This window comes from Mchenga conophoros, linkage group LG19 (genome assembly GCF_057382185.1).
Source record: "Mchenga conophoros isolate Kocher_MC1m ecotype Shallow Benthic linkage group LG19, M_conophoros_male_GT1.1, whole genome shotgun sequence".
In the NCBI taxonomy this organism is placed as follows: Eukaryota; Metazoa; Chordata; class Actinopteri; order Cichliformes; family Cichlidae; genus Mchenga; species Mchenga conophoros.
The window spans coordinates 8,640,300-8,667,159 of record NC_140544.1 but is presented as its reverse complement, the minus strand read 5'-3'; the positions used below and the strand labels follow the sequence as shown (position 1 = coordinate 8,667,159).

The following is a 26,860-nucleotide window of genomic DNA, read 5'->3' as shown; positions in this document are numbered from 1 at the left end:
ACTTTTTATGTGGAGTGAATAAATAAAAGTATATTTACGGTGGCCCCTAGAGACAAAGCACGTACAAACTCCAAAACACGTAAAAACTCCAAAACACGTAAAATCTCTGAAGCACGCACAAACTCCAAAGCACGTACAAACTCCAAAACACGTAATAACTTAGAAACACATAAAAACTCAAAACACGTACAAAATACAACAGAAGTGCTCCAGGATGCTAGGCGCAGTGTTGAGCTTTGTTATCTAGTGGCTACACAAGCCAGCAAGTACCAACGACTGGATTTGGTGTGTGGTAGTAACAGGTAAATGAACATTTTTTTAAAAATTATTTGAATATATATATGAGTGCTTGTGTATAAATACACAAACAATACACACATGCTTTCAACTGTGTAATTTAAGTGATCTAGGTAGCTATTTTGGAAGTTCAGTTAAAGCTAGAAATGTGTTTTGGAGTTTGTACATGTTTTGGAGTTTGTACGTGCTTTGTCTCTAGGGGCCACCGCATATATTTCTATATAAGCATATATAAATAAAACCACTTCTTTTTTTTACATTAGTAATTCCTTTTGTGCATAATTTTATATTATTGTTAATAATATATTAATTAACCCTTGTGCTCCCCTTTGGGGCAGTCCGGAGCTGCCCCAAAGGAGAATACAACACACAGACGCTTCTGAGTTTTATTTTATTTTATTTGAAATTACACTCACGATACAACTGAGGCAATCTGGAAGGCCATACCTTTTAGGGACATGCGCAATAGGGAAGGTGCGTTTTTAAAATGCCCCCCCTCCCTTTTTGATTACAATATCAACAAACTGTCCGTGTTTCAGGTGCTCGGTGCTGTACAGCGCCTTCGGTGGCTGTGAATACATCAGGAGACGTTGAATGGAAGGAATGAAATGTGGCGTGAGGAGTCTTTTCCTGATGCTGTAATAATGTGTTCAGCGTAAAAGTCATCCTCCAAGTATCACAGCAGGATGGAACGGACACACGCGCAGGCTCTGAGTTGGGAAACACAAGAATCTTTATTACAGCACACCAGGTGATCTATTTACAGAGGTGAGGGGGAAGTCGGGTCCACACACAAAGGGAAAAGACGCTGAAAGTCCACACGCACTCCATCCACTCCTCACGCTCCTCTCCACACTCCACAGAAAACACGATGACGTACTCCACTCCTCGTACACTCAATCACTCAGGAAACACAGGGGTTGGTCCAGGGAATGCAGGTCGGCAACGGTCCAGCGACGAGAAACACAGAGCTGCCGTCTTATAAAGGAGCTGGAACACTCGTAACGAGCCACAGGTGCGTGATGGCGACCAGGTGCGTGGAAGCCCACAGGTGAGCTCCGCCCTGGCAGAGGGAGGAGGGAAAGAGAGGAAGTGTCACGGCGAGCGAGATGAGCCGTGTGGAAAATAAAGGAGGATCCAAACGCAGGCACCTGTAAAGGTGTGATGGTGGTTTATTAAACACAAAATAAAAATGGACAAAAGGCGAACCGAACAAAGACTAAACTATACTGGGAACAAACTGAGTACAGAACACAAACCTGAACATGAACGAGAGCGAGCGGAAACAGATGGCGGTTGACAGCAGGGAAACACACAGATGAAGCAGGGTGGATACAGAGACAGACCAACAACTACAAACACAGAAGACATGACTTAAATACACTCAGAGAATCACAGGGAGATTACACACAGGTGGGAGACACAGCTGGGAGTCATTAACGAGACGAGAGGTAAAGCTGAACACACTCACATGAGACGCAGACCTTCACAATAAAACAGGAACAAGAAACCATCACAATAAGACGCAGACTCGACATTGAGAGACAGACAGGAAATGACACATGGAACTAGACATATACTAAGCAGACACAACCGAAGAACAAATCCTAAACACAAACAGAAACATGAAACTCTAATAATAAACATCATAATCATCATCATTAACACAACAAGAGAACAAGAAAACAATCCCTGATGCAAAATTAAACTAAAACATAATAAACTCAAAATACTGGGTGGAAACTGACCCAGAACCGTCACAGTACCCCCCCTCGAAGGGCTGGCTCCCGACAGCCCTAAACAGAAAACAGAACAACAAAACCGAGCACCAGACCAGGGCGGGCGGAGGGGGTCCAGGAAGGAGGGTCCGAAACAAAAAACAAGGAGCACAAGAGTCCAGATTAAACCAAAAACAGGACAACACAAAACAAGACTATTCATGAGGCCACAGTAAAGTCTGGGGGTCGACCTGGAGGTCGACAACACAAGAGCCAAAACAGATCAGGGGGCCAACCGTGCACACGGCAACGGGCAAACAGCTCCGGGGGCCGACTGTGCACACGGCAACAACGGCGATGGGCAAACAGTTCCGGGGGCCGACCGTGCACACGGCGGCGACGGGCAAACAGTTCAGGAGGCCGACCGTGCACACGGCAACGGCGGCGGCGCAGGCAAAACCAATCAGGAGGCCGACCACTTGGAAGTCAGTGGCAGCCACTGAGCAGGCCCGGAGGTCGGCCGCGATGCCAGCGTCGGCGATGAACTCTTTCCGGAGGCCGTCCCCGAAGGCCATGATGCCAACTTAGAGGCCTGGAAAACGGCCAGCAGAGGCGAAGCGGAACAGGTCGAGCTGGCTCTGACGGCGGTGTGGCAACCGCAGGACCAGACGAGGCAGGACCAGACGAGGCAGGACCAGACAAGGCAGGACCAGACGAAGACGAGGCAGGACCAGACGAAGGCGAGGCAGGACCAGATGAAGACACGGAGGCTGGACCAGGCGTGGATGAAGACACGGAGGCTGGACCGGGCGTGGATGAAGACACGGAGGCTGGACTGGGCGTGGATGAAGGCTGGACCATATATACTAAACAATCTTGAGCCCACATAAAATATATGCCCATATTAACTTAACATAAACCGTATGGGGCCCACATAGACATTTTTCAGGGTCTGACTTGCATTTGCCCATGTGCGACCCATATAGTTTGACCAGGTGGACCCCACCTGTGTCATCAGTGCTAAAAATATATATTGATTACCTCACTTTGCCCCATATGGGGCCCACATAGACATGTTTTCAGGGTCTGACTTGTATTTGCCCATGTCTCACCCATATAGTTTGACCAGGTGTTCCCCACCTGTGTCATCGATACTAAAACATATATTGATTACCTCACTTTGCCCCACCTGGGGCACACAACAACAGCCTATCCTTAAATGACTGTGTTTGCCCATGTCTATCCCAGGTGGAAAACCCAAGTGGGTCCTACACGTGTTTCCCATTTTGGACCAAGTTAAGTGTTTCCCATGTTTGACCCAGCTAGGACCTACTAAAAGTGCCCACTTGGGATTGCCCATATGGGTTTAATGTGAAAAACCCAAGTAGGCCCCATACAAAAAGCCCAGTTTGAGCCCATGCCCACATGGTACCCATCCAGCCCGAGCAAAAACCAGGTGGGGCCCATATATACATGTTGGCTGGGTTTCTTTGGGGTTACATTCTTTTCCAAAGAGGTTCCTGCTTTATCTACAGCCTGAGTGTCATCACGATCTTTCTTGTCTACTGGAGTATTGGGCATGACAATTGTTTTTTCGGTTTTTCGTATTAAACTGAATTCCAGGTTTTTAAAGATGTTAAATTGAATAACCTTGACATTATTGGTATTTTGGATATTAGTGATAAGTCTGGCACCAGGGCAATCTTCTGCTGTGCTGTGCAAGTTGACTGTTGTTTCCTGTGAAATATCAACTGGCATTTCCGTGTTGCGGTCAACTGTGTTAGAGGTCTGTGCAAGTTCAGGAGCTGTCTCTGTCTCCATTGAGGCCACTGTTGTTGTGCTAGTGACTGCAGTGTCCTGGCAAAACCTCATTTCTGCACCTGCCGACAGTGAGCATAGGGCAATGACGTTATCTACAAAATTACACAGCCTTCCTACGGTGGCATTTTCGGCGTAATCAGACTGCAACTGTTGCCACTGCTCCTCATGTGTAACATTATTTAGCAATTCCTCTAGCAGTGGCCTAACATCATCTGCAGGAGTGGAATCACTCCTGACATTGTCTGGATTGCTCCTAGCTGTGTTGTTGTCCATTTTGCTTCAATATCTATTTGTTTGCTGTTAATTTATTCTCTAAGCTAGCGTTAGAAATTCCGAGTTACAAAGGGGTATTTAAGGGTTCGGTTTTAACTTAAATCCTTTGAAATGTATGACGTCTTTGAAGCCTTTGATCCCACTTCGAGGAAAAAAAAGAATGCGCTCGAAGTGTGTGGGTTGTTTGTCTCCGCCCTAAATTTCATCACAGCCTCCCATAATAATAACTTTAGTAATAGTAGCAGTTAAAATATTGTCTGGTTTCATTTAGCATTTATTCATAGTTGTTCCGTTATCGTTGATTGTTGATCTAATACAGTCGACCAGTTGACAACAATCATGTTGAAAAATCATTTATTTGTAGTTGGCCGGAAACTAAAGCTGTTGTCTCTTGGACTATTCCGTAGCACCTACCCGAGTAGTCGTCCTCGTCCCTGCACCGCACGTCGATCTCAGGTAAGAACGTATTTATTTAGTCATTGTTTGAATGCTGACTTTGCTTTGTTAGCAAAGGTGCTGTAAAGTTGTTAGCAGTGTGTCAGCTTGGGGACCTGCCACAGAATACCTTTGTGACGTCATTCGCTATGCTCCAGACCGGATGGGGAGTAAACTAAAAACAGTGAATAATACATTTAACAAAAATATTTTTAGAAAATAAACTTTTCTTAATTGATGCAAAGATGTCTATTGTCAGTTTTTAAATTCCATAAAGCCTGATGCTTAATATTATAGGGCTATTTTTACGGACATGTTAAATTGTAACATAATGTTTAACAGATAATGGTTTCTGGGTTTTTTTAGATCATACACAATTGTCTTTTTGATTGTTTCATGGTACATGACCTGCCATATCCAATGACACATCTGCTTTCCAGTATCTTTTGCTCGTTTCTTGTCCTCTTCTTTTCTCTTTTTCCTAAACTGAGCACCTGATGGCTTTGAACTTTTCTTGTCCATCTTCCAATGGTTTTAATTTTGCACTCCAGTAGGAACACCCATCCCCCAACCCGAGGATCACCAAAACATAACCTACGGTAATAGACCTACACCTTAGTTCCCAGATTCGCTTTGTCTAGGGTTTATTTCTGGGATTTCGCACAACCCAGGATTCAAATCATGAATACATAATGAGCTTGGAGTTACAACATTATGAATGAAATGTGATCTATTTGGAAGCAGCAGGGCCCCCTACCCTTACGACAGGTTCTGTGTGAGACTTTAAATCATTAAACTGTAAATTTTAAATTGTTATTGATCCCTTTACCCCTGGTCCTAAGGTCTATATTTATTTTCTTACTCTTCTTATATTTATTGTTTGTTTACTTACACTGCAGTAACTGGAGCCTCGTCATCTCGCCTCTCTATATACTGTACTGTATATAGCAGAGATGACAATAAAGTTTACTTTGACTTCAGCACAGCAGCAAGCAGGCGCACCGAGGGCTCTCGCGCTCACCTTTCAAATAGAATTTTGAAAAAAATATTGATGCAAATTATAAGTCTGTATCATAATGTCTGGTGTTCTAGTATTTGTTTGTTTGTTTGTTTTTATTTTTGTTTGTTTTATATTGCGAGTTGGTTATTAGATGCTGCTCCAGCCAGCAGTGAATCCGCCCTCTCCTCCCTGTGCCGCAAGCAGCAGGTGCACCTCGCAAATGGAGGGCGCCCCTAGGCCCTACTCCCAGCAAATGGCCGTAAGAACACCGATCGATTTTTTTTCACCGATCTTTTCCAGTGGATACTGGTGGATGAATAAGCGGGTGGAGCCGACTGGCACGATGAGAGTCGTGGATCACCTGGTGGTGCAGCACTGGGGGCTGCCAGTTCGCCACTTTTATGGGCATTTTCACCGTGATGTACGTGGTTGCGTAGGGCTGGAGGTGCCTCTTCTATCTGCACAAAAAACATTACGAGTGAGTCTCCCTGCACCACACACACACGCACCTCCATACCTATCAAAACACGGAGAAGGGCGAGTACAAGCACTAGTGACCTACATTTGGTTATGCTCTGCAGAAAGATAATGCAGCATGGTGCCACAGTAGACCCGGTGGTACTTGGGGATCCTGCAAACGCATCAAAATAGATGAAGGCATACATATACGGATGCATGCAGAAATGAACGCATTAATATGTTGCCTGTGCTTGATGCCAGAGGCTGAAGATTTCTATAAAAAGAGACAGAGACTTGAGTTTATTCACCCAGACAAAAGTAAATAAAGCAGCGAACCAGTCACGTGGTGTGGATGATCAGTCAGTGTATCCATCAGCACAGAAGGCTGTCAGCCATGTTAAGGAGAGGAGGAAATGGTCTGAATATATCTGCATCCTTTATTCTACTTATTTTATTTGACTCCCCACAAAAAGCATGCTAAATGTTAGTGTAATGAAACAGGAAAAGAAAGAAACACTTTGAGAACTCTAAAGAATAACAAGTTTACCTAAAGAACAACAACAACAACAACAAAAACAAAACAAAACAGTATTTTAGGTCTTTATGAATCAGCTTGCCTACATGTAAAAAAAAAAAATTCTGACCGTTTCAGTGTAGAAATGCTGGTACTTCCTCTCCACACCAGGAGCATCACCTACCTTAAATCAAAGGAAAAATTAAACAAGGTCTCAGCTGTGTGTTTTAAATCGTGTGTGTAGCTGTCATCTTGTTTGAGTGTATCTGGAGGTCCTTTTCTTCTTGTTTGTTTTGTGTTCAGCTGTGCAGAGTCCCAGTCTGGATGTGGACACTTCATCTTTCTTCACAGAGCTCAGTCTGGCGCAGGTAGGAATGCTCAAATACAAGCCAACACAAAATGTTGTGCTCACCAGAACGCAAAAGGGACACTGAATTGCTCCCAGGCCTCTGAAACAAGAGCTTCACAGTTCGGCTGTATGCTTTTCTTAAAGGCTGAAGAGAATTGTCTGTGAAGGTTCTCAGTCATCCAGGTCATCGTAGTCAAAGGAGCTTGCAAAGAAAAGCGTCTGGACTTCTTTAAGTTGCTTGAAGACGTTTCACCTCTCATCCGAGAAGCTTCTTCAGTTCTAAGGTCAAATGGTGGAGAGTCCCAGATATAAACCTAGTGGGAGTGATCCCCCACAGAGGGACAAAAGGGCCCCCTGATGATCCTCTAATCGCCTGAGCCAAGGTGGGAAACTGGGCGTGGGTCCCAATCAGCCAGAGTTTCGGGTGAGTTGATTGTGAAACCTGGCCCCACCTTATCATGCAAATTCCTGAGGTCAGATGGCCCAGGATGTGAGTGGGCGTTAAGGCGTCTGGGAAGGGATCTCAAAACTGGATTATAGATGGCAGAGAGTTGGTGTCGTAAACCCCCGCCTCTGTTCAAAGATGGTCGCTCACAGTGGACATAGATGGCTTCTTTCACTCCTCTTTCAAACCATCTGTCCTCTCTGTCCAAAATGTGAACATTGGCATCCTCGAAAGAGTGTCCTTTATCCTTAAGATGCAGATGGACTGCTGAGTCTTTTCCTGTGGAGGTGGCTCTTCTGTGTTGTGCCATGCGCTTGTGAAGTGGCTGTTTGGTCTCTCCGATGTAGAGGTCTCTCCACCATTTGACCTTAGAACTGAAGAAGCTTCTCGGATGAGAGGTGAAACGTCTTCAAGCAACTTAAAGAAGTCCAGACGCTTTTCTTTGCAAGCTCCTTTGACGCTGAAGAGAATTATTTAACAGTTCATATACTAGACAGATAACTTAAGTAACATTAAAATGATCACAACGAGCTAATTTAACATGTCAAATTAGAGAACAGGAGTGTCAAATGTAAGGCCTAGTGGACTGAATCAGCCCAGCAAAGATTCTAATCTGACCCACTGGCCAAATTAACTGTATTTTTCACAAGGTTAAAAAAACGTTCCAACTGATAAAGACCTCCCCGCTGGCCATTAGTCCTATAACACAGTAATTGATTAATAGCTGAACATTTTAAAATAACAGCATGAGCTCCCATCAGTGTAGCAGCTGCAGTGGTATTTACAGATTTATCCCCATTTTGCACTTAAATACAGGATGTTTTGTATGTAAACATTATTCCTGTAGTCACTCATTTCAGTTTTTTATTTTTTCCACCCTTCTGTCTGACTCTGTGTCAGCTGCAGTGATGTTGTGTGACCGGTTTCTAATGGAAACAGATCTTTTGTCACAGATTTGATATTTTAGAAAAGCAGACACGTAAAACAGGAAAGCAGGTTTACTCTGTCAGAAGAAACCACTTTTGTTTGGCATCATGTTTGTCTTCAGTTTATCTAGTTACATCCTGTCATGCCTAGGTTACAGTTTTAGTTCATGATTTATCAAGCTCCCCATTTGTCTCATCCCTGTGTGAAGTTTTCTGTGTCAGATTGTCATGTTAAGTCTTCGTGTGTTTATCTGTCATGATTTATGTCCAAGTTTTCTTTGTCAAGTTCGAGTCATGTCTGGGTTTCGTTATGTTTCCCATTTTATTTTGAAAGAGCCTTGTGTTTTTTGTTCACTGTATTTAGTTTCACGTCCCCTGTCCTGTCATTATGTTAATTGTTGTCAGCTGTTTTCCCTCTGTGATTCCGCTTCCCTTGATCATTCCTTATGTGTACTTAATCTGTGTGTTTCCGCTCAGTCAGTGTCAGATCGTCTGTTAACCTCACCACAGTTTTCATAGGTTTGCCTCATTGTTTCACTGTGTCTCCTAGTTTACTCAGTGTTCATAGTTTTTTCACTGCCTTCTGTTAACACAGTGTTCATAGTCTCCTTAGTTTCTCTAGTTTCATGTTTTTCTTTTGCAATCAGCCACAATAAAGGCTCGCTTTATTTTTTGAAACTACGTTTGGTCTCCACCGTGTCTGCATCTGGGTCTACCTCTTTCCTCACACCGGCGCACCCCGCCATGACAGTACGATCTGACTATGTCAGACCCAGCGGAAAGTCTGGACGAGATTGGGGAGGAGCTGCAGCGGATCAGCCGGCTCATGACGCGCATCTGTGGCAGCCATAGGCGCCATCCTCCAGAAGGCGCTGCAGCTCCGGCAGTTTCTCCAGCTTTTTGAGGTGTTCGACTCTTTGGCCCCCACTTAAGGAGGAGCTTTGCACCCGTGCGCTGTTGAACGCCGCCTCAGCACCTACGACTCCGACCCATAAACGGTTGTCGTTGTCGCTGCCTCGCGAGCCGGAGGCAGTCATAGTAGGGACACTGAGGCTCACCGCTGCTCCGCCATCGTCTCACAGTTCGTCTCCGCCACAGTCAAGCTGCACAGCCCAGCGCACCGAGATGGTGGAGGCCACAAATTTCAGCGACGATGAGCAACAGCAGGTATTGCTGGCTTTACGGGAGGATGAGCTCCGTTGGAAGCCCTGGCTCATTCCCGAGGAGGAGCTCTCACCTGTTGCACCGCCTCAGACCAGCCGCTTGCCCTCTCCACCCCGCTCGGACTTTACTTCACCTGCCTCGTTTCTGGCGAGGATGTGGGCAGAAGACGAGGAGATTGCCGCCACGTCACCCTCTTCTTCGGTGGCATCAGCATCCATCGTACCCACTTCCAGAAAGAACTGGCGTCAGCGCCGCTGCCGTCGCACCGCGCTACCCCCGGGGGTGAGTGACTGTGTGTCTCTGTCTCACGATCCATCTATAGAGAAGAGCGAGATTTGCATTGATTCGCCGGGGCTGGAAACTATGACTGAATCGTGTTCTGAGGCTGAAAGTACAGTGTTTAGTAGTTTTGAAAGACCTACTTCGGAAATAATGGATTTCGACCTCTGCTGTGAGCGGCAGCAAGCAGCTTGCACCCAGCTAGAGGAGGAGCTCCTGGGAAAGCCGTGGCTCATCCCCGATTATCAGCACTTGACTGTGTCTTCGTAAGTGAGGGCTCACTTGACTGCGGTCACATTTTTCGGGGAACACGCCTGGAGGTGGTGGAGGAGAAACCCAATTTTATATATATTTATATATATATAAAAAACACCCAGCTCGCCCCTGCGGGCGGTTTATCCTTCAAGCTCGGGTCCTCTACCAGAGGCCTGGGAGCTTGAGGGTCCTGCGCAGTATCTTAGCTGTTCCCAGGACTGCGCTCTTCTGGACAGAGATCTCCGATGTTGTTCCCGGGATCTGCTGGAGCCACTCGCCTAGCTTGGGAGTCACCGCACCTAGTGCTCCGATTACCACGGGGACCACCATTACCTTCACCCTCCACATCCTCTCGAGCTCTTCTCTGAGCCCTTGGTATTTCTCCAGCTTCTCGTGTTCCTTCTTCCTGATATTGCTGTCATTCGGAACCGCTACATCGATCACTACGGCCGTCTTCTTCTGTTTGTCTACCACCACTATGTCCGGTTGGTTAGCCACCACCATTTTGTCCGTCTGTATCTGGAAGTCCCACAGGATCCTAGCTCGGTCATTCTCCACCACCCTTGGGGGCATCTCCCATTTTGACCTTGGGACTTCCAGGTTATACTCGGCACAGATGTTCCTGTACACTATGCCGGCCACTTGGTTATGGCGTTCCATGTATGCCTTGCCTGCTAGCATCTTGCACCCTGCTGTTATGTGCTGGATTGTCTCTGGGGCATCTTTACACAGCCTGCACCTGGGGTCTTGTCTGGTGTGATAGACCCAAGCCTCTATGGATCCTGTACTCAGAGCTTGTTCTTGTGCTGCCATGATTAGTGCCTCTGTGCTGTCTTTCACTCCAGCTTTGTCCAGCCACTGGTAGGATTTCTGGATATCAGCCACCTCCTCTATCTGCCGGTGGTACATACCGTGCAGGGGCCTGTCCTTCCATGATGGTTCCTCGTCTCCCTCCTCTTTCTTGGGTTTCTGCTGCCTGAGGTATTCACTGAGCACTCAGTCAGTTGGGGCCATCTTCCCAATGTATTCTTGGATGTTCGTTGTCTCATCCTGGACTGTGGTGCTGACACTCACCAGTCCCCGGCCCCCTTCCTTCCGCTTAGCGTACAGCCTCAGGGTGCTGGACTTGGGGTGAAACCCTCCATGCATGGTAAGGAGCTTTCTTGTCTTTATGTCAGTGGCTTCTATCTCCTCCTTTGGCCAGCCTATTACCCCAGCAGGGTACCTGATCACGGGCAGGGCGTACGTGTTGATGGCCCGGATCTTGTTCTTACCATTCAGCTGACTCCTCAGGACTTGCCTGACCCTCTGCAGGTACTTGGTGGTTGCAGCTTTTCTAGCGGCCTCTTCATGGTTCCCATTCGCCTGCGGGATCCCCAGGTACTTGTAACTGTCCTCTATGTCTGCAATGTTGCCTTCTGGTAGTTCAATCCCCTCAGTTCTGACTACCTTACCTCTCTTTGTTACCATCCGACTACACTTCTCCAGTCCGAACGACATTCCAATGTCATTGCTGTATAGCCTGGTAGTGTGGATCAGTGAATCGATGTCTCGTTCACTCTTGGCATACAGCTTGATGTCATCCATGTACAGAAGGTGGCTGACAACTGCTCCGTTCCGTAGTCGGTATCCGTAGCCAGTCTTGTTAATGATCTCACTGAGGGGGTTCAGGCCTATGCAGAACAGCAGTGGGGACAGAGCATCTCCTTGGTAGATCCCGCACTTGATGGTGACTTGTGCTATGGGCTTGGAGTTGGCCTCTAGTGTTGTACGCCACATCCCCATTGAGTTCCTGATGAAGGCTCTTAGGGTCCCATTGATCTTGTACAATTCTAGGCATTCCAGTATCCAGCTGTGGGGCATTGAGTCATAGGCCTTCTTGTAATCAATCCAGGCAGCGCACAGGTTGGTCAGTCTGGACTTGCAGTCTCGGCTGATTGTTCTGTCTGCCAGTAGCTGGTGTTTTGGGCTCATGTATTGACCCATGTGCCTGTTCATCTTAGCCGATATGATGCCTGACAGGAGCTTCCATGTAGTACTGAGGCAGGTTATTGGTCGGTAGTTGGAGGGGACCGGTCCCTTCTTGGGGTCCTTGGGGATCAGGACCGTCCGGCCTTCAGTTAGCCATTCCGGGTGTCTCTCGTTAACTAGCAGCTGGTTCATTTGTGCTGCCAGACGCTCGTGGAGTACAGTCAGCTTCTTCAGCCAGTAGGCATGAACCATGTCGGGCCCTGGTGCTGTCCAACTCTTCATACTGGAGACCCTTTCTTGGATATCTGCCACTGTGATGGTTACTGGACCCTGTTCAGGGAGGTCGCTGTGGTCTGCCCTCATTGCCGTTATGGGTTGCATCCTTCTCCCATATGCTCTTCCAGTATTGCTCCGTCTCCAGCCTTGGTTCTCTGTTCTCTTGCCACTGAGAACCACCTTTGCTGGTTCTGTGGAGAACAGCTGGTTTATTCTCCTGCCTTCTATCTCTCTGGTGTACCTCCTCAAGCGGCTGGCCAAGGCTGTGAGTCTTTGTTTGGCAGTTTCCAAGGCCTCAGGTATGGACAGCTTGCTGTATTTCTTAGGCACCTTATTTGTCGCACCTTTCTGCAACTCCGTTAGTTGGCTAACCTCCCTCCGTGCTACTTTGATCTTGCCCTCTAGCCTCCTTCTCCATGGAGGGTACTGCCCCTTGTCGCTGTTCAACTTGTAGCCATTGAGCGGGAACAGGATCAGCTTCAGGTAAATTCAGAATAGTAATATTTTAGTCCACTTTGCTTTTGATGTTTATCTAAGTACATGTCAAACATATAAAATGCTCTTGTTGAACACGTCTCTATAAATAAATGTTCACGACTAAAATAATTTATGTATCAGGTGGTGAAGATGGAAAAATAAAAGCTTTGCTCATGTTGAACAAGTATAACAAACAGCTAATGGTGTCTAATGTGATTTTACTGTAGGCGCAGCATGTCTGTCTTGGATTGCCCCTTTATTGTTTGGCAGTGTTGGAGGAGCAGCAAGTTGGATGTTCACAATTGCGTGTAACGTGACTGTGAGATTTGAAGGTTAACACACTGAATAAACACAAATTTTCAAACACTTAGATAAAGCATGTGTTGAGAACTGAATTACAAAAATCATTGATAAAAATTGTTGCTGATTTTTACCTGTCATTTTGAAGTAAAATATTATTGTAAAGGGTAAAGATGTTTTATCAGATCCAAAGACTGTTTGACGCTTCTGTTCTCTTCATGAATCTAATGTCAAAATAAAAACACATGCAAAATAAAAGTATAGTTGGTTTTATTGTAAACACCATAATGTAATGTACAGTAACAATATCAAATCCATAGTCCATAAATGCATCACTCTTACAGAGCCAGTAATCTGACTGTGTTCAATGGGCTCAAACACCTGTTTCAGTCAGTGACGGGCAAGTTACACCTTTTTTGTCATGTGTTTTTTTCCTGGGTTTTCTGTCCCTCTCCATTAAAATTAAACTACCATAAAAACGAGTGACTGTTCATTTCTCTGTAACTGGGGAAGCATACAAATTGTTTAGGGTTCAAAATTTTTTTTCTACCACTGTAACTGAAACGTGGAAGAAATATAGAGACTGGATTTAAAGGCCTGAAGACAACACTGACAATTTGAGGACTGAGATCACTTACAATAATATCATTGATGGAGATACAAATTAAGGCAGATATGTAAGAAAGAAAGTCTTTTCGTTTTTTTACCCCGGCTCTTCACTGATATACTGCTTGGTGCTTGTTTTCTGCACAGTCCCACAATGTTATTGGAAGCTCAGACCATGCAAGGATTAGAGAAACTGCAAATAAAACAAAATGAAAACAAAGAGCTTCATCACTGACTTTATTACTTTCTATAGATTTCTCTGTTATTATCCTAAAGCTCATACAATTAGAAAATGGCTGGAAGGGCTGCCATGAGAAGCCTGTTATCTTTCAAAAGAACAAGGCAGCAGCTTTGCAAAGATTCATCTAAACAAACCACAAAGCTTGTCATTCGGACAGGTGACCCCACAGTGGTCTTTTTGTCACAGAACAGTTCATGGAGGACAGGAACTTTATTGCCTTAGGTGTTGCTTCTTAATGCTCTTTTTTAACATTAAAAAGCTTTTATGAATATTTGACATGTATTTATGTTTTTTAATGCTCATATTTATTTATTTATTTTTTTTATCATATTTGTTCTATTTAAACAAGTTCTGTGCATTGAATTTGTCAGGGCAGGTTAGTTTGAATGACCCGTTTTACCTTTTGTTATATGTTCTGTTTGCTTAGGAGGAAATCCCTTCTTGGGATGGGCTGGGAGGTCAGTTCCTTCATCATGATTATGCAAATTCTCATGACCATTGATCAGCAACCATTGATCAAAGCCCACTGATCATTGGCCATGAATACCATTGACAGAGAGTTGGGGAATGGCTGTAATCACAGTATTGTAAGATGGTGAAAGATGTACTCTTAGGCCCTCGTAGGAATTTGCCTTTAGGGCCTTTTCTTTCTTACTTCAAAACAAGTTCTGTACTTTTAATTATTAAGGCAGGTTAGTTTGAGTGACCTGTTTTTTCTTTTGTTGTATGTTCTGTTTGCTTAAGAGGAAATTCCTTCTTGCATTCTGTCAGTCTGCCCCAGCACAGCTGTGGCTACAACTGTGGCTTGCCTCCACCAGTGTGTGAATGTGAGAGTGAATGAATAGTGGAATTGTAAAGCGCTTTGAGGGCCCCAAAAAGCGCTATATAAATGCAATCCATTATTATTATTATTATTAAGAGCAGTGGGTTGGGTGATCTCAACTATGTGTAACGTGACTGTGAAATATGAAGATTAAACCATTGAATAACGTATACTGGCCTACAAATGTTTCCTCCTGTGACAAATCTCAATATCCTGAATGAAAATGTATTCTTATATGTAAATGTCAAAGACTGAGATTAAATCATGATTTGAGAATTACAAAAATGTTTGATAACCTTTGTTGCTGATTTTTACTCATGATTTTGAAATAAAATATAATTGTAGAGGATAAAGATGTTTTATCTGGTCCAATGACTGCATGCTCCTGTTGTCTTTACAAATTTAATGTGAAAATAAAAACACATGCAAATTAAAGTCCAGAGCTTAACCTGACTGAAATGCTGTGGTGTGTGGGTCATCGGGACTGCGTGAGACAAAAACAGTATCCTGTAACTCAGCCAGGGTTGCTCTCATGGTCAGTAAGACAACACGTTATTTGGTAAAGGTTAGAAAATAGGGAAAAATCGTTAGTGCTGAGAGGCTGGGACTAGTTTGGGGCACCAATGAAGGGATAGTTTAGTGCAAACTATAATTTCTCCCCATCAGTTTTAACCAGTTACACCAGTATACACATTCACATATAAAACTTTGTATACTGCTGAGCCAGGTTACTCTCTCTTGGGAAAACTGGCTGCAGGTAACTGCCTGTGGTTTTCTGGACAAAAGAGATCTGTCAGTGTTCCTGGGTCATTGTCCCAGTGTTTTTCAGTTTTGGACTTTGTCACTGTTTCCTGTTTTATTATGTTAGCTCCGACCTGTGTGCGTTATCTTTTGTTCCACTTCCTGTGTTATTACTTAGATTTAGTTCAGCTGTGTGTATCACCTTGTTCTTATCACCATTACCCAGTTTAATTTAAACCCTCTGTTTCTCTCAGTTTATTGTCATTGTTGATTCTGCATGTGTGTTTCTGGTTCAGTTCAGCACATGAGCCTGACAGGACTCATGCACATGCTCATCTTTAATCATTAAATGCCTTATAAATCATTCAATGCCTTACAGATACTGAAGGACCCGTCCCATCCTGGCAACAAACTGTTCCAACTTCTGCAATCTGGTAGAAGGTTCCTCATCTTCCGGGCAAGGACAGAGAGACTCAAGAGGAGCTTCTATCCCCAAGCCATCCGTGCCCTAAACACACACACCCGCCCTCTCACATCATCTATAATTGACTGAGACAGGACTCTTCCAGACACTAAACCAAGGCACAATGTACATTTCAATTCCTTTAATTTTAAATATGTTTATATTGTCTATCCTGTAAAATAGTCAGATGTCTATTCATATTAATGTACAGAATTCACCTGCTTGCTGCTGCTAATGCATATTCACCCAATGTAAATACCACACACACACACACACACACACATATATATGTATATACATATACACATATACACACATATACTTGTATAACTATGCATGTGACAAATAAAGAACCTTGAACCTTGAACCCTTGAACAAATACATTTATCAAAAGAAGAAATGTTTTGGCTTTGAGTTCTCAAGGTGAATAAATAAACACGCTAACAGTTGCTGTAATCATGATGATGATAATCTGTGAGGTGACGTTAAAAGCTGACCAGCAGCTGTTGGTTGTCCCAAAATCTAGGCTAAAACGTAGAGGAGAACGAGCCTTTTCGATTATGGCCCCCAAACTTTGGAATATGCTGCCTTTAAATATTAGACAGGCATCTTCGTTTCCTGTTTTTAAGTCGCTTTTGAAAACACCTTTTTTCGATAGCATCTAGACTGGTGTGAGTTGATATGTTCATTATGTATATTATTATGCTTCAATGTGAGTGTCAGTGGTTTTATCTTGTGTTTTACCCTTTTGTTTCTGTACAGCACTTTGGGGAAACCTGTTTTTAAATTGGATTTGGATTTTTTGGATAAAATGGCTTCCTTTTAACTGTAAACTAAAAGAGAGATAAACTAAACACATAACACATGGCAGTTATGTTCATTTCTGACTGCACTCTTAAACCTGCCTCATCAGTCATCCATCTGTAAGAACTTGTGTTGTCCTTGTTATATATAAGTTTAACAGTACAGTTAGTATTACAAACGGCTAAAAAAACAATATTATTGCTGAGATCACCTGGAATTTAAATCTTTTTATTAATGTAATACTTAAGCCTTTCATGCATGAATTATGACAACTTCAATCAGGATTTTTTTCTTAAGTATTTTTATTCGTCTTTAGGCATAAAAAGATGGGTAAAGCAAATATATGAGTTCATGATTTTCAGCTGATGAAACTCGCCAGCCATCCCACTGCTGCTCCAGCACCAGCTACAGCAGCACCAGCAGTAGCTGACAGACCAGCTGCACCTGCAGCACCATGACACAAAGAAGCTGAGAAATACTTATACTTTGTGCCTATATAACTTCAGTCCTGCTGATATCACAGTGTACTGAATCATTATCATCGTCATTATTCACAGTTATCGTTATCATTAATGATACAATTGATGATGTCATTGTTATATTTATTATCATAATGATACAATATAGTGTCATTATCTAATCTAAAATTGTGATATTTTCATGAAAATTGTCTTTTTGCATGTTGTTGCAAGTTAAAATCCGAATAAAACGTCTAATTATTTATTTACCGGCTGACTGCAAAGCAGCCACCACACTTCCAGCTGCCACTCCTCCTCCGTTAGCAACTGCAGCAGACGACATCATGCCTGCAGCGTAGGAGCCTGCAGCTATTCCTGCTGAGGTGAAACCAGCAGCTCCCAGAAGAGCAGGAGCAGCGACTACGGCACCTACTGCAGGAAGAAGACATGGATCAGACATGGATCGGGCTTTGATTCAAATGAGTTAAAATTGAATAAAGTGCTTACCTGCTCCTGCAGCACTGCACACAGCTGTCACTACAACACAACATAAGAACACACATTAACATTCCATAATTTTTTTAAAATCAAAGACGATCCATGCACAGCAACTCAAATGACTCACCGGGGTCCATGTCTTTATCTGCTCTGCGTCTGCTCTGAAATGGGCTGATTTTTATAGCAAGAAAGGTTTCCTTTCCTCGGAAACAAAACTTTATGTTCAGAGCTGAAAAAAAGAGGGCGACAGAGAGCCACACAAACTGGAGAGTCATTTCTCTTTACTTTTTGTGTTTCTTATCTTTGCTTATATTGGTAAATGCCGTGGTGTTAGTAGGATTTATGAAGTGGTCACATGTATAAAATAAAGAAACCAGTGTCTTTGTGGCTGTAGCTTCTGAAAGAAATGTTCTTTATAGCATAAAATAAAATAAATAATTTTTGATTTCGTTCATGAGAAATTTGCATCAGATTAAACGCCAGTGTGTCATTCACAACAGTTTAAATGTCGGAAATTAGTTTTTGGCAGACCATCAATTTATAACCAGATGGTAATATGTCACTTTGTTAGCAGTGCATAATAATGCACTGATAAAACAAAATCCAAACAATTTGTGCTTACAAGTAGAATTTGTATCATGTGCGACACTCGAGTGTGTCCGACTTTGTGTTTTCACTTCAAGCTTTGGTGATCGCTTTATTTCTATAGCAAGTATAACAAGTATGTCAGCCCTGGGACTCAGTTACTCAGCAACTGTTGTTGTGATTTAGTGCTGTATAAATAAAATTAAAATGAATTGAATCATTATTCACAGTTATTGTTATCATTAATTAGATCATTGATTATGTCATTGTTATATGTACTATTATAATGATAGAGCATAGTGTCATTATCTAATCTAAGATTATGATGTTTTCATGAACTTTTTCTTTGTTACAAGTTAAAATCCTAATGAAACATCTAAGTATTAACTTACCTGCTGACTGCAAAACAGCCACCACACGTCCAGCTGCCACTGCTCCTGTCACGGTTTGCTGGGGCAAGCCGTGTGGAATATGAAATAGGACCCAAAATGCGGCAGCTCTGGTGCAGATGAGTGTTTATTTACAGGGGTGTGAGTACAAACAGCGGTGGCGACAAAACATGAAACCGGAAACCTAAACTGGGTAAACTAATAAGACAAACCAGAATGAGGATGCAGGGAGGTCCGGAGAAATACATACAGGGAGAGCGAGGGGAAACAACACAGACGAACCAGCGATTACCAAGACAGAAAATACAACTTAAATACAATCAGAGAACACAGGGAGATTACACACAGGTGGGAGACACAGCTGGGAGTGATTAACATGACGAGACCAGGGAGGCAAACTGAAAACACTCACATAAGACGCAGACCTTCACAATAAAACAGGAACACACGGGGGGGAACAGGGTAAACACCAATTAGAGAACAGAACCAAAATCGCGAAGAGAAAACACAAAACGCTGGGTCAAAAGGACCCAGGATCATGACAGCTCCTCTGTCCTGCGTCTGCTCTGAAATGGGCTGATTTTTATAGCAAGCAAGGTTTCCTTTCCTCAGTAACAAAACCTTATGTTCAGAGCTGAACAACCGAGGGCGACAGAGAGCAACACAAACTGTATCTGTATTTTTGTGTTTCGTTTATGAAGGGGTTACGTGTATAAATAAAGAAACCAGTATCATTGTGGCTGTAGCTTCTGACAGGAAAGTTCTATATAGCATAAAATAAAATAAAATAAAACAAAAAATGCGTTGATTTCAATCATGAGAGATTTGCATGATTAAATGCAACGACGTCATTACCCATAGTTTACTAGGAGGACCAGGCTTCTACCTTTCTACCTTTAAAACCCGCCACCAGCCAAATGGCTGGTAGGCTTTTAGCTAAGCTTTAGCTTCAGCCAAGTGGAAGCTAAATTGGCTAGTCATTCATATGTATATTAGGTTGTTACCTGGGAATTCTGGAGGGAGGGGAGTGGGGGTGTGTGATTGAGGGCGTGGGGGAGCTGCTAAAAGCTGTGCACAGTCACCAACTTGGAGTGTTTCAGTTTGCCGTCTTAGGGAGGACATTTTTACAAATAATAATAAAAAGTGAGTGAGTACATTCCAACATTTTCAGCAATCACTCACAATCCTGGCACTGCCATGGTATCTGTAGTCTGCATTTACCTTGGCTTGGCTTCCTGATCAATTGTCCACTACCAAAAGGAAGCAAAGCCCTGTGATCACACCCTGTTTTGTTGTAAAGGATGACAGGGCTTGATCAGTCGTCCATTGTGGCATCAATGTGATCACACCTTGTTTTGTTGTAAAGGGTGACAGGGCTTGATCAGTCGTCCATTGTGGCATCAATGTGATCACACCTTGTTTTGTTGTAAAGGGTGACAGGGCTTGATCAGTCGTCCATTGTGGCATCAATGTGATCACACCCTGTTTTGTTGTAAAGGATGACAGGGCTTGATCAGTCGTCCATTGTGGCATCAATGTGATCACACCTTGTTTTGTTGTAAAGGGTGACAGGGCTTGATCAGTCGTCCATTGTGGCATCAATGTGATCACACCTTGTTTTGTTGTAAAGGGTGACAGGGCTTGATCAGTCGTCCATTGTGGCATCAATGTGATCACACCTTGTTTTGTTGTAAAGGGTGACAGGGCTTGATCAGTCGTCCATTGTGGCATCAATGTGATCACACCCTTTTCCCATCAAAGACTCGGTGCAGTTTCCTGCAGTATATTGCAAGTAAACCGGACAAGTTTGGGATCAAGTTTTGGGTGGCCTGCGACCTAAAATCCAAGTACATTTGCAATGTCTTCCCATATCTTGGCAAGGACCCCAATCGTCCCACTGGGGAGAGACTTTCTGAAAATGTAGTAATGAGGCTGATGGAACCATTCCTAGACAAGGGCAGAAATGTTACCACGGACAATTTCTTCACATCGCTTTCACTTGTGCAAAAACTTCTTGGACGGAAAACCACCATCCTCAGCACAGTCAACAAGATTCGCAGGGAAATTCCTCAATCCACTAGACAGACAGATCGCAGTGAATTCACCACTCAGGTATGTTGCAGGTCTTTTGTGGTTCTATGTTTATGTGTTTCATTGTGTGTAAAAGGGCTATGAAAATAACAATTTATCTTATTTCTTAGGTGTTTTCAACCTCTGCTGCCACGTTGACGGCGTATGCGGCCAAACGGAAGAAGACAGTCTATAGCAGCATGCACAGCGTGGTTCAGACTGATAACACTACCAAAAGGAAGCCAAACACTGTCACCCTTTACAACAAAACAAAGTGTGGCGTGGATGTGATGGACCAGATGGTTCGGGAGTACACTGTCCGCAAAGGAACACGGCGCTGGCCAGTTGCCGTGTTTTATAACATGATTGACATGGCAGCACTGAATGCACATGTGCTGTATCAAGCATGCACCGGGACGAAGGAAAGACGGGTGGACTTCCTGGTGGAGCTTGCAAGAGAGTTGGCTCACTCTCATGTAGCTGCGAAGAAGGCAAGAAAACAACAGTTGCTTCGGACACAACCCTCCACACCGAGCCCTGGAAAAAGAGCCATGTGTCAGGTCAAACACAATTGCAAGAACAATCATGCCACTGTGCGATGTGTTCACTGCAACAGATACACATGTGGTAAATGCAGACTACAGATACCATGGCAGTGCCAGGATTGTGAGTGATTGCTGAAAATGTTGGAATGTACTCACTCACTTTTTATTATTATTTGTAAAAATGTGTACAAATGGTTGGTTTTTTGTACTGTTTTTATCAATAAATCTCAGCAACAAAGGACATACACCCATGTGTGTTGATTTCTCCCTAAGATGGCAAACTGAAACACTCCAAGTTGGTGACTTTTGGAGATTTATTTCCCTGGATGATTGAGAATGCATCAAACTGAAACACTCCAAGTTGGTGACTGTGCACAGCTTTTAGCAGCTCCCCCACCCCCTCAATCACACCCCCCCACTCCCCTCCCTCCAGAATTCCCAGGTAACAACCCAATTTACATATGAATGACTAGCCAATTTAGCTTCCACTTGGCTGAAGCTAAAGCCTAGCTAAAAGCCATTTGGCAACTCTCCGGGTTTTATAGGTAGAAAAGCCAAATGGCTGGGCTCTGGGCCTTCCTAGTGTAAATGAGTTGTAATCAGTTTTTTAGCAGACCATCTATTTATAACCAGATGGCAAAATATCACTTTCTTATCAGTATAATAATGCAGTGAGAAAATAAATCCAAATAATTTATGCTTACAAGTAGAATTTGTATCATGTGCGACACTCAGTGTGTCTGACTTCACTTCAAGCTTTGGTGATCGCTTTATTTCTGCCAGTTATAGAAACCAAATATGTCAGCTTTGGTACTCAATTATATAAAAATAATGATACATGTCTTAGTATTTTCAGATAACATAAATAGAATAATAAAATATAAACAAAATAATAAAAATAACCAGAACACAACTTTAAAATGCTTTTCATTATTAGGGCTTTATTTAAAGTTGCACAATTTGACCGTGTTCATGTGTTTTGTAATAAAACACCACAGCATTACCAGCACTCACATTTCAGCCAAGCTTTACTGAAGCATGGCGCTGATACTATTGCAACTGTTTCCAATTGGCAGCAGTAAATATGTCATTTATTACTATTTTTTTTCTTTCTGATTATCATAATTTCCTGGTCTCAGATGAGAGCAGCCACCAATCCTCCAACAGCCCCTCCAACAGAGCCCACGGCTGCGGTGGTGGCCCCAGACAGACCTGCCATACCTGCAGAGAGAAAACAGGCTTCAGAACACCAGACAGCTGATCGAGCAGTTAGATGAAGTAACTGAGCTGCAGAGGAGAGGGGGAGGGTTTATCCTACGACGGAGTATTAGAGCCACAAGAAAAAAGTTGTTGATATGGACATTACTGTTTGAACACAAACTGCCACATGCGCTATATCCGCTAAAGAAAATTCCTTATTTAGATGAGTTAGTGAAACAAACTGATCAGCCGTCTTGTGATACAACATTCATCCTCTTTATTGCACGAGGATGTAACCATCGATAACCTCGCATCTGTCCATTACCAGCTTTTTGTACAACCTAACACTTATCACCACACTGTGTTTATGAGCTTAAAGAAAAATCATTTCTTTCTTTCTTACTAAAACCGATTCTGAAGCACAATTTCACAAACTCTGATGACATACAGTAGCAACCGTGGGAGCTTTTCTTCAGACACTTGTAATCTCCACATTTCGACTTTATTCTCAAAATGATTGATAATATTTTTTCTTTACGTGGACCTAATAGTCCGTCGTATTATCCTCACTGCAGCACAGTCACATGTTATTGTTTCTGGGATCTTTCAGGTTTATAATAAAGGTTTTTGAGTAATCACTGGTAAAATATTTATTTATTTATTTTTACCTGCTGACTGCAAAACAGCCACCAAACTTCCTGCTGCCACTCCTCCTCCATTGGCCACAGCAGCTGCAGACATCATGCTTGCAGCGTAGGAGCCTGCAGCTATACCAACTGAGGTGAAACCTACAGCCCCCAGGACAATAGGAGCAGAGACCACTGCTCCACCTGACAACAGGAAGAAACACCTGGTTACTGATCATCAGGATGTTTTAAAATGAATACATGTATGATATGTGTGACTTCACCTATGAGTGTTAGATGTAAAAATACATCAATAAACAAAGAGGTTTGTTACCTGCTCCGATTGCGATCGCTAAGCCTGTTACTGAAACATAAGAAAGAAAGGGAAAAAAAAACATCTTACCAAAGCTCAGCCTGAACTATTTAGACATTTTCAGTGATGCTACAATCATGAACTTATATGATGTAGAGATGATTTGAAAAAGGCAGCTGTACTCACGCAGACCCATTGTTGCACTCAGGATCAGGAGCCTAAGCCTGGACTGTGTTGGACGACTGGACTTATATAGGAGTGTGAGGATCAGCTGTTTTCCCGGAAAATGAAACTCTTAGAATGGGCGTCACTGGGTCTGTGATGTAAATAAACTTTCTTTAGTCATCATGGAACAAGTGATTGTGAGGTTGGATCTCAGGGGTTTGACATATTTACTCATTTATTTAATGCCATCTTTATTACGGATTTTACACATGGATTATTTCAAGGGTTTTTCTTTCTGTTTTAATCCTTATGTTAAATCACTTGCTTAATATGAAAACAAACAAGAACAACCTTATCACAGGGAGCATATATAAACGTTACTTGGGTCACTGAAAATGTTTCTGTATTATGTGTGGGAGCAAAAAAGATCACTGGCAGATCTGTAAGGACGGCAGATATACTGCACTTCTTTAAACCTCTGACCTTCCTCAGAGAAAATAAATTACACATTTAAAATAATTAGAGGCCAAAAAGTTCTTCCTCAGGTGGAGACAGACACCAACATGCATCCAAGCACATTTTTGAAAGTGCTGGATTTTTAATGTCACAACTGGAACATTTCATGGAGACCAGAACAGAAACGTCTTTATTGCCTTACAAGAAATGTCTTAGGTGACCTGATTTAAACAAGCACTTTGGTTGTTGTGTATTTATTTTGTTGCACAAAAGTTTCAGTTCATAAGAAATGGTTCTTGTAGTTGTTCAAAGATTGTCACACCACTGCAATGACGACAGCATTAAACCTCGCCCATACTGCAAACATACCCATGACATACCGGCATAGTTTACATTCAGGTAAGTGATGATTGAAGGAACAGGACTTTGTCTTTCTCTTTCTCCTTTCAAAACAAGTTGTGTGCATTTATTTTCTCATGATAGCAAAGCTCGGCATTCCTCATGACATTAATGTGAATCAACACAGTTTAAGCTTAAAAAATGTCAACCTTAATATAAATGATGGTTTATAGGCTTTAAGTCTGTCTCATGGAGCTCTAACATCCTCATCTACAGACTTATAAACAAAAGGGTGTAAAAGTTGTGTGTTGGAACACATTTTGATTCAATATCCTTGTGAGCATTATTTAAAAGGTACTGCAGTGTAGAAAGTAGTGCTGTTATAAAAATGTGGAGAAGAAGCCAATCAACAATCATGACTATAACACTTAAAGGTTTAAGTCTTTGCTACAGAGAAACTGCAAGTGTTTTTATGTAACAACCCCCCCTGTTTTAGGGCAAGAGGCAGGGTACTGAGTCTGTCTCAGGGATCACTAACTCATAGACACAATCGTTCATAGTCAGATTCACACATATGGGCAATTCAGACTTTCCAACTGACCTAGGCCCACTAACTGCATATGTTTGGACTGTGCAGTTGAGCTCTTGGACTGTGGGAGGAAGGGAGAATACCTGGAGAGAACCTGCAGACTCCACACAGAAAGAAAGGTGGAACTGAACTCAGGACCTTGCTGTGAGGCATCACTGCTAACCAGCGTGCCACCGTGCTGCCCCAGGTTTGTTGTTATAATAATGAAGTTATTACTACACATAATTTGTTATTGTGCAGAGCCCATTGTTACTGCAATGAGATTATTTGGATCATTGCAAAGAAATGTTTCTTTCATTCTTTATGTGGTTTCCACAATCATAAGATGAATATGTTACTGTTTAGAAAAAAAAAACATCATGCTGCTCCTCCCCTGTCTAGTGTGTATTGTTCTTTCAGAAATGGGAGTGTCAACTCTTGGAAAAAAAAAAGTAAAAGACATGGATCAGCTTTCCATGACTGCAGTTGAGCTCTCGGTGTCTTAGTGTTATCATTGGAAGCATGGACACAAGCTTTGAAGAGATATGTGAGTATATATATATATATATATATATATATATATATATATATATATTATAACAGTGTTATCACATTATGCAGTGGATATGAATTATTTTTATAATTGTAAAGATTTTATTTGAAATCTTTTTGTATTTCATTAACAGGCAAGGCGGTCGTTGTGTTTGCAGGTATGCCATCACATTAACCACAGCATAATTTTGATATGAATATATGAATATAAACTTTTTTATCCAGGAGCTGGTGGAACTGTGATTCTGACTCCTGCCATTCTGCCTACACTGGGGTTCACTGCAGCTGGAATAGCAGCAGGCTCCATCGCTGCCAAACTAATGTCAATTGTTGCCGTCAGCAGTGGTGGAGGTGGACTTCTAGCAGCTGTCATAGCAATCTTGCAGTCCTGGGGTAAACTGGATAATTTGTTACATATTCTCTCTCTCTCTCTAAATGTGTGTAAAAAAATCCGCAACCAAACAAATAGACATGTTTTCTTATAGAGCAGGATTACTGCCAGAAAAATTAGAAATTGTAATATTTTAGTCCACTTTGACTGTTGCTGTTTATCTAAATGTCAAAGATATGAAATGCTCTTCTTGGACACGTCTCTATAAATAAAGGTTCATGAGTAAGATAATTTATGTACATCATAAATTATTTTATGAAGAATTAAAACTTTGCACATGTTGAACAAGTATAACAAACAGCTAATGGTGTGTAATGTGATTTCACTTTAGGTGCATCAGGTCTGTCATGGGCTGCCACTTTAGTGTTTGGCAGTGCTGGAGCAGCAGTGGCTTGGGTGCTCTCAACCGTGTGTAACGTGACTGTGATATATGAAGATTCACACAGAGAATAAACACAAACTGACCTATAAATGTTTCCTGCTGTGACAAATCTCAATCGCCTGAATGAAACTTTATTCTTATGTGTGAATGTCGAACACTCAGATTAAAGGATGATTTGAGAATTAAATTACAAAAACATTTAAAAAAACATTTTGATTTGATTTGATTCTGGTGGTTGTTTGACATAACTGTGACGTCACACAACTGCAGTGACAACAGCAAAGGAATATAATGAAGCTTCGCCCATGAATAGTCCTCCTTTACATTCAGGAACCAGATGAATAAAGCATTAGGGCCTTTTCTAGCACCAGCTGAACACACTGAGAAGATTAGAGGCTGCAGAGGGACGTAACAAAGGTGATACACACAGCTGAACTAAATCTAAGTAATAACACAGGAAGTGGAACAAAAGATAACGCACACAGGTCGGAGCTAACATAATAAAACAGGAAACAGTGACAAAGTCCAAAACTGAAAAACACTGGGACAATGACCCAGGAGCACTGACAGATCTCTTTTGTTCAGAAAACCACAGGCAGTTAACTGCAGCCAATCTTCCCAAGAGAGAGTAACCTGGCTTAGCAGTATACAAAGTTTTATATGAGAATGTGCGTCTGTGTAACTGG

General features: G+C 42.6%; 2 protein-coding genes, 1 long non-coding RNA gene and 1 pseudogene across 4 annotated transcripts; 2 read left to right on the top strand and 2 right to left on the bottom strand.

Annotated features, from left to right (window-relative positions):
• Window positions 1–9,000: 9,000 nt before the first annotated feature.
• LOC146551658 (uncharacterized) lies at window positions 9,001–9,691 on the top strand (annotated as a pseudogene).
• A 7,232-nt stretch (window positions 9,692–16,923) lies between these two features.
• On the bottom strand, window positions 16,924–19,103 carry LOC146551657 (uncharacterized). Its single transcript, XR_014889920.1, has 5 exons — window positions 18,571–19,103; window positions 17,721–17,822; window positions 17,603–17,632; window positions 17,366–17,527; window positions 16,924–17,081 (listed from the first exon to the last, which is right to left on the bottom strand). It is a non-coding gene; the product is annotated as an uncharacterized LOC146551657 (long non-coding RNA).
• Window positions 19,104–22,103: 3,000 nt separating this feature from the next.
• LOC146551656 (interferon alpha-inducible protein 27-like protein 2A) lies at window positions 22,104–23,580 on the bottom strand. The gene is made up of 4 exons (XM_085258006.1): window positions 23,508–23,580; window positions 23,343–23,372; window positions 23,051–23,212; window positions 22,104–22,403 (listed from the first exon to the last, which is right to left on the bottom strand). The coding sequence occupies exons 1-4, from the start codon at window positions 23,515–23,517 to the stop codon at window positions 22,318–22,320; spliced, it is 288 nt and encodes a 95-aa protein (XP_085114132.1). The 5' UTR covers window positions 23,518–23,580; the 3' UTR covers window positions 22,104–22,317.
• A 1,776-nt stretch (window positions 23,581–25,356) lies between these two features.
• LOC146551655 (interferon alpha-inducible protein 27-like protein 1) lies at window positions 25,357–26,442 on the top strand. 2 transcript variants are annotated; one of them, XM_085258179.1, is made up of 4 exons: window positions 25,357–25,396; window positions 25,536–25,559; window positions 25,627–25,794; window positions 26,133–26,442. In XM_085258179.1, exons 1-4 carry the CDS (start codon window positions 25,372–25,374, stop codon window positions 26,243–26,245), a joined length of 330 nt encoding a protein of 109 aa, XP_085114305.1. In that variant the 5' UTR covers window positions 25,357–25,371; the 3' UTR covers window positions 26,246–26,442. The 2 variants fall into 2 exon arrangements, with proteins under 2 accessions (XP_085114305.1, XP_085114304.1); XM_085258178.1 differs by having other exon boundaries at window positions 26,124–26,442.
• The last annotated feature ends 418 nt before the right edge of the window (window positions 26,443–26,860 follow it).

Excerpts from the sequence above, each read along its gene's own strand:
- LOC146551656 (XM_085258006.1), bottom strand. Across the intron at positions 23,213-23,342 it reads AGCGATCGCAATCGGAGCAG|GTGGAGCAGTGGTCTCTGCT; the intron begins GTAACAAACCTC and ends TCCTGTTGTCAG. Across the intron at positions 22,404-23,050 it reads GGCTGTTTTGCAGTCAGCAG|GTATGGCAGGTCTGTCTGGG; the intron begins GTAAAAATAAAT and ends TTCTCTCTGCAG.
- LOC146551655 (XM_085258178.1), top strand. The coding sequence starts at position 25,372 with ATGGACACAAGCTTTGAAGAGATAT. Across the intron at positions 25,397-25,535 it reads CACAAGCTTTGAAGAGATAT|GCAAGGCGGTCGTTGTGTTT; the intron begins GTGAGTATATAT and ends TTTCATTAACAG. Across the intron at positions 25,795-26,123 it reads AGCAATCTTGCAGTCCTGGG|GTGCATCAGGTCTGTCATGG; the intron begins GTAAACTGGATA and ends ATTTCACTTTAG.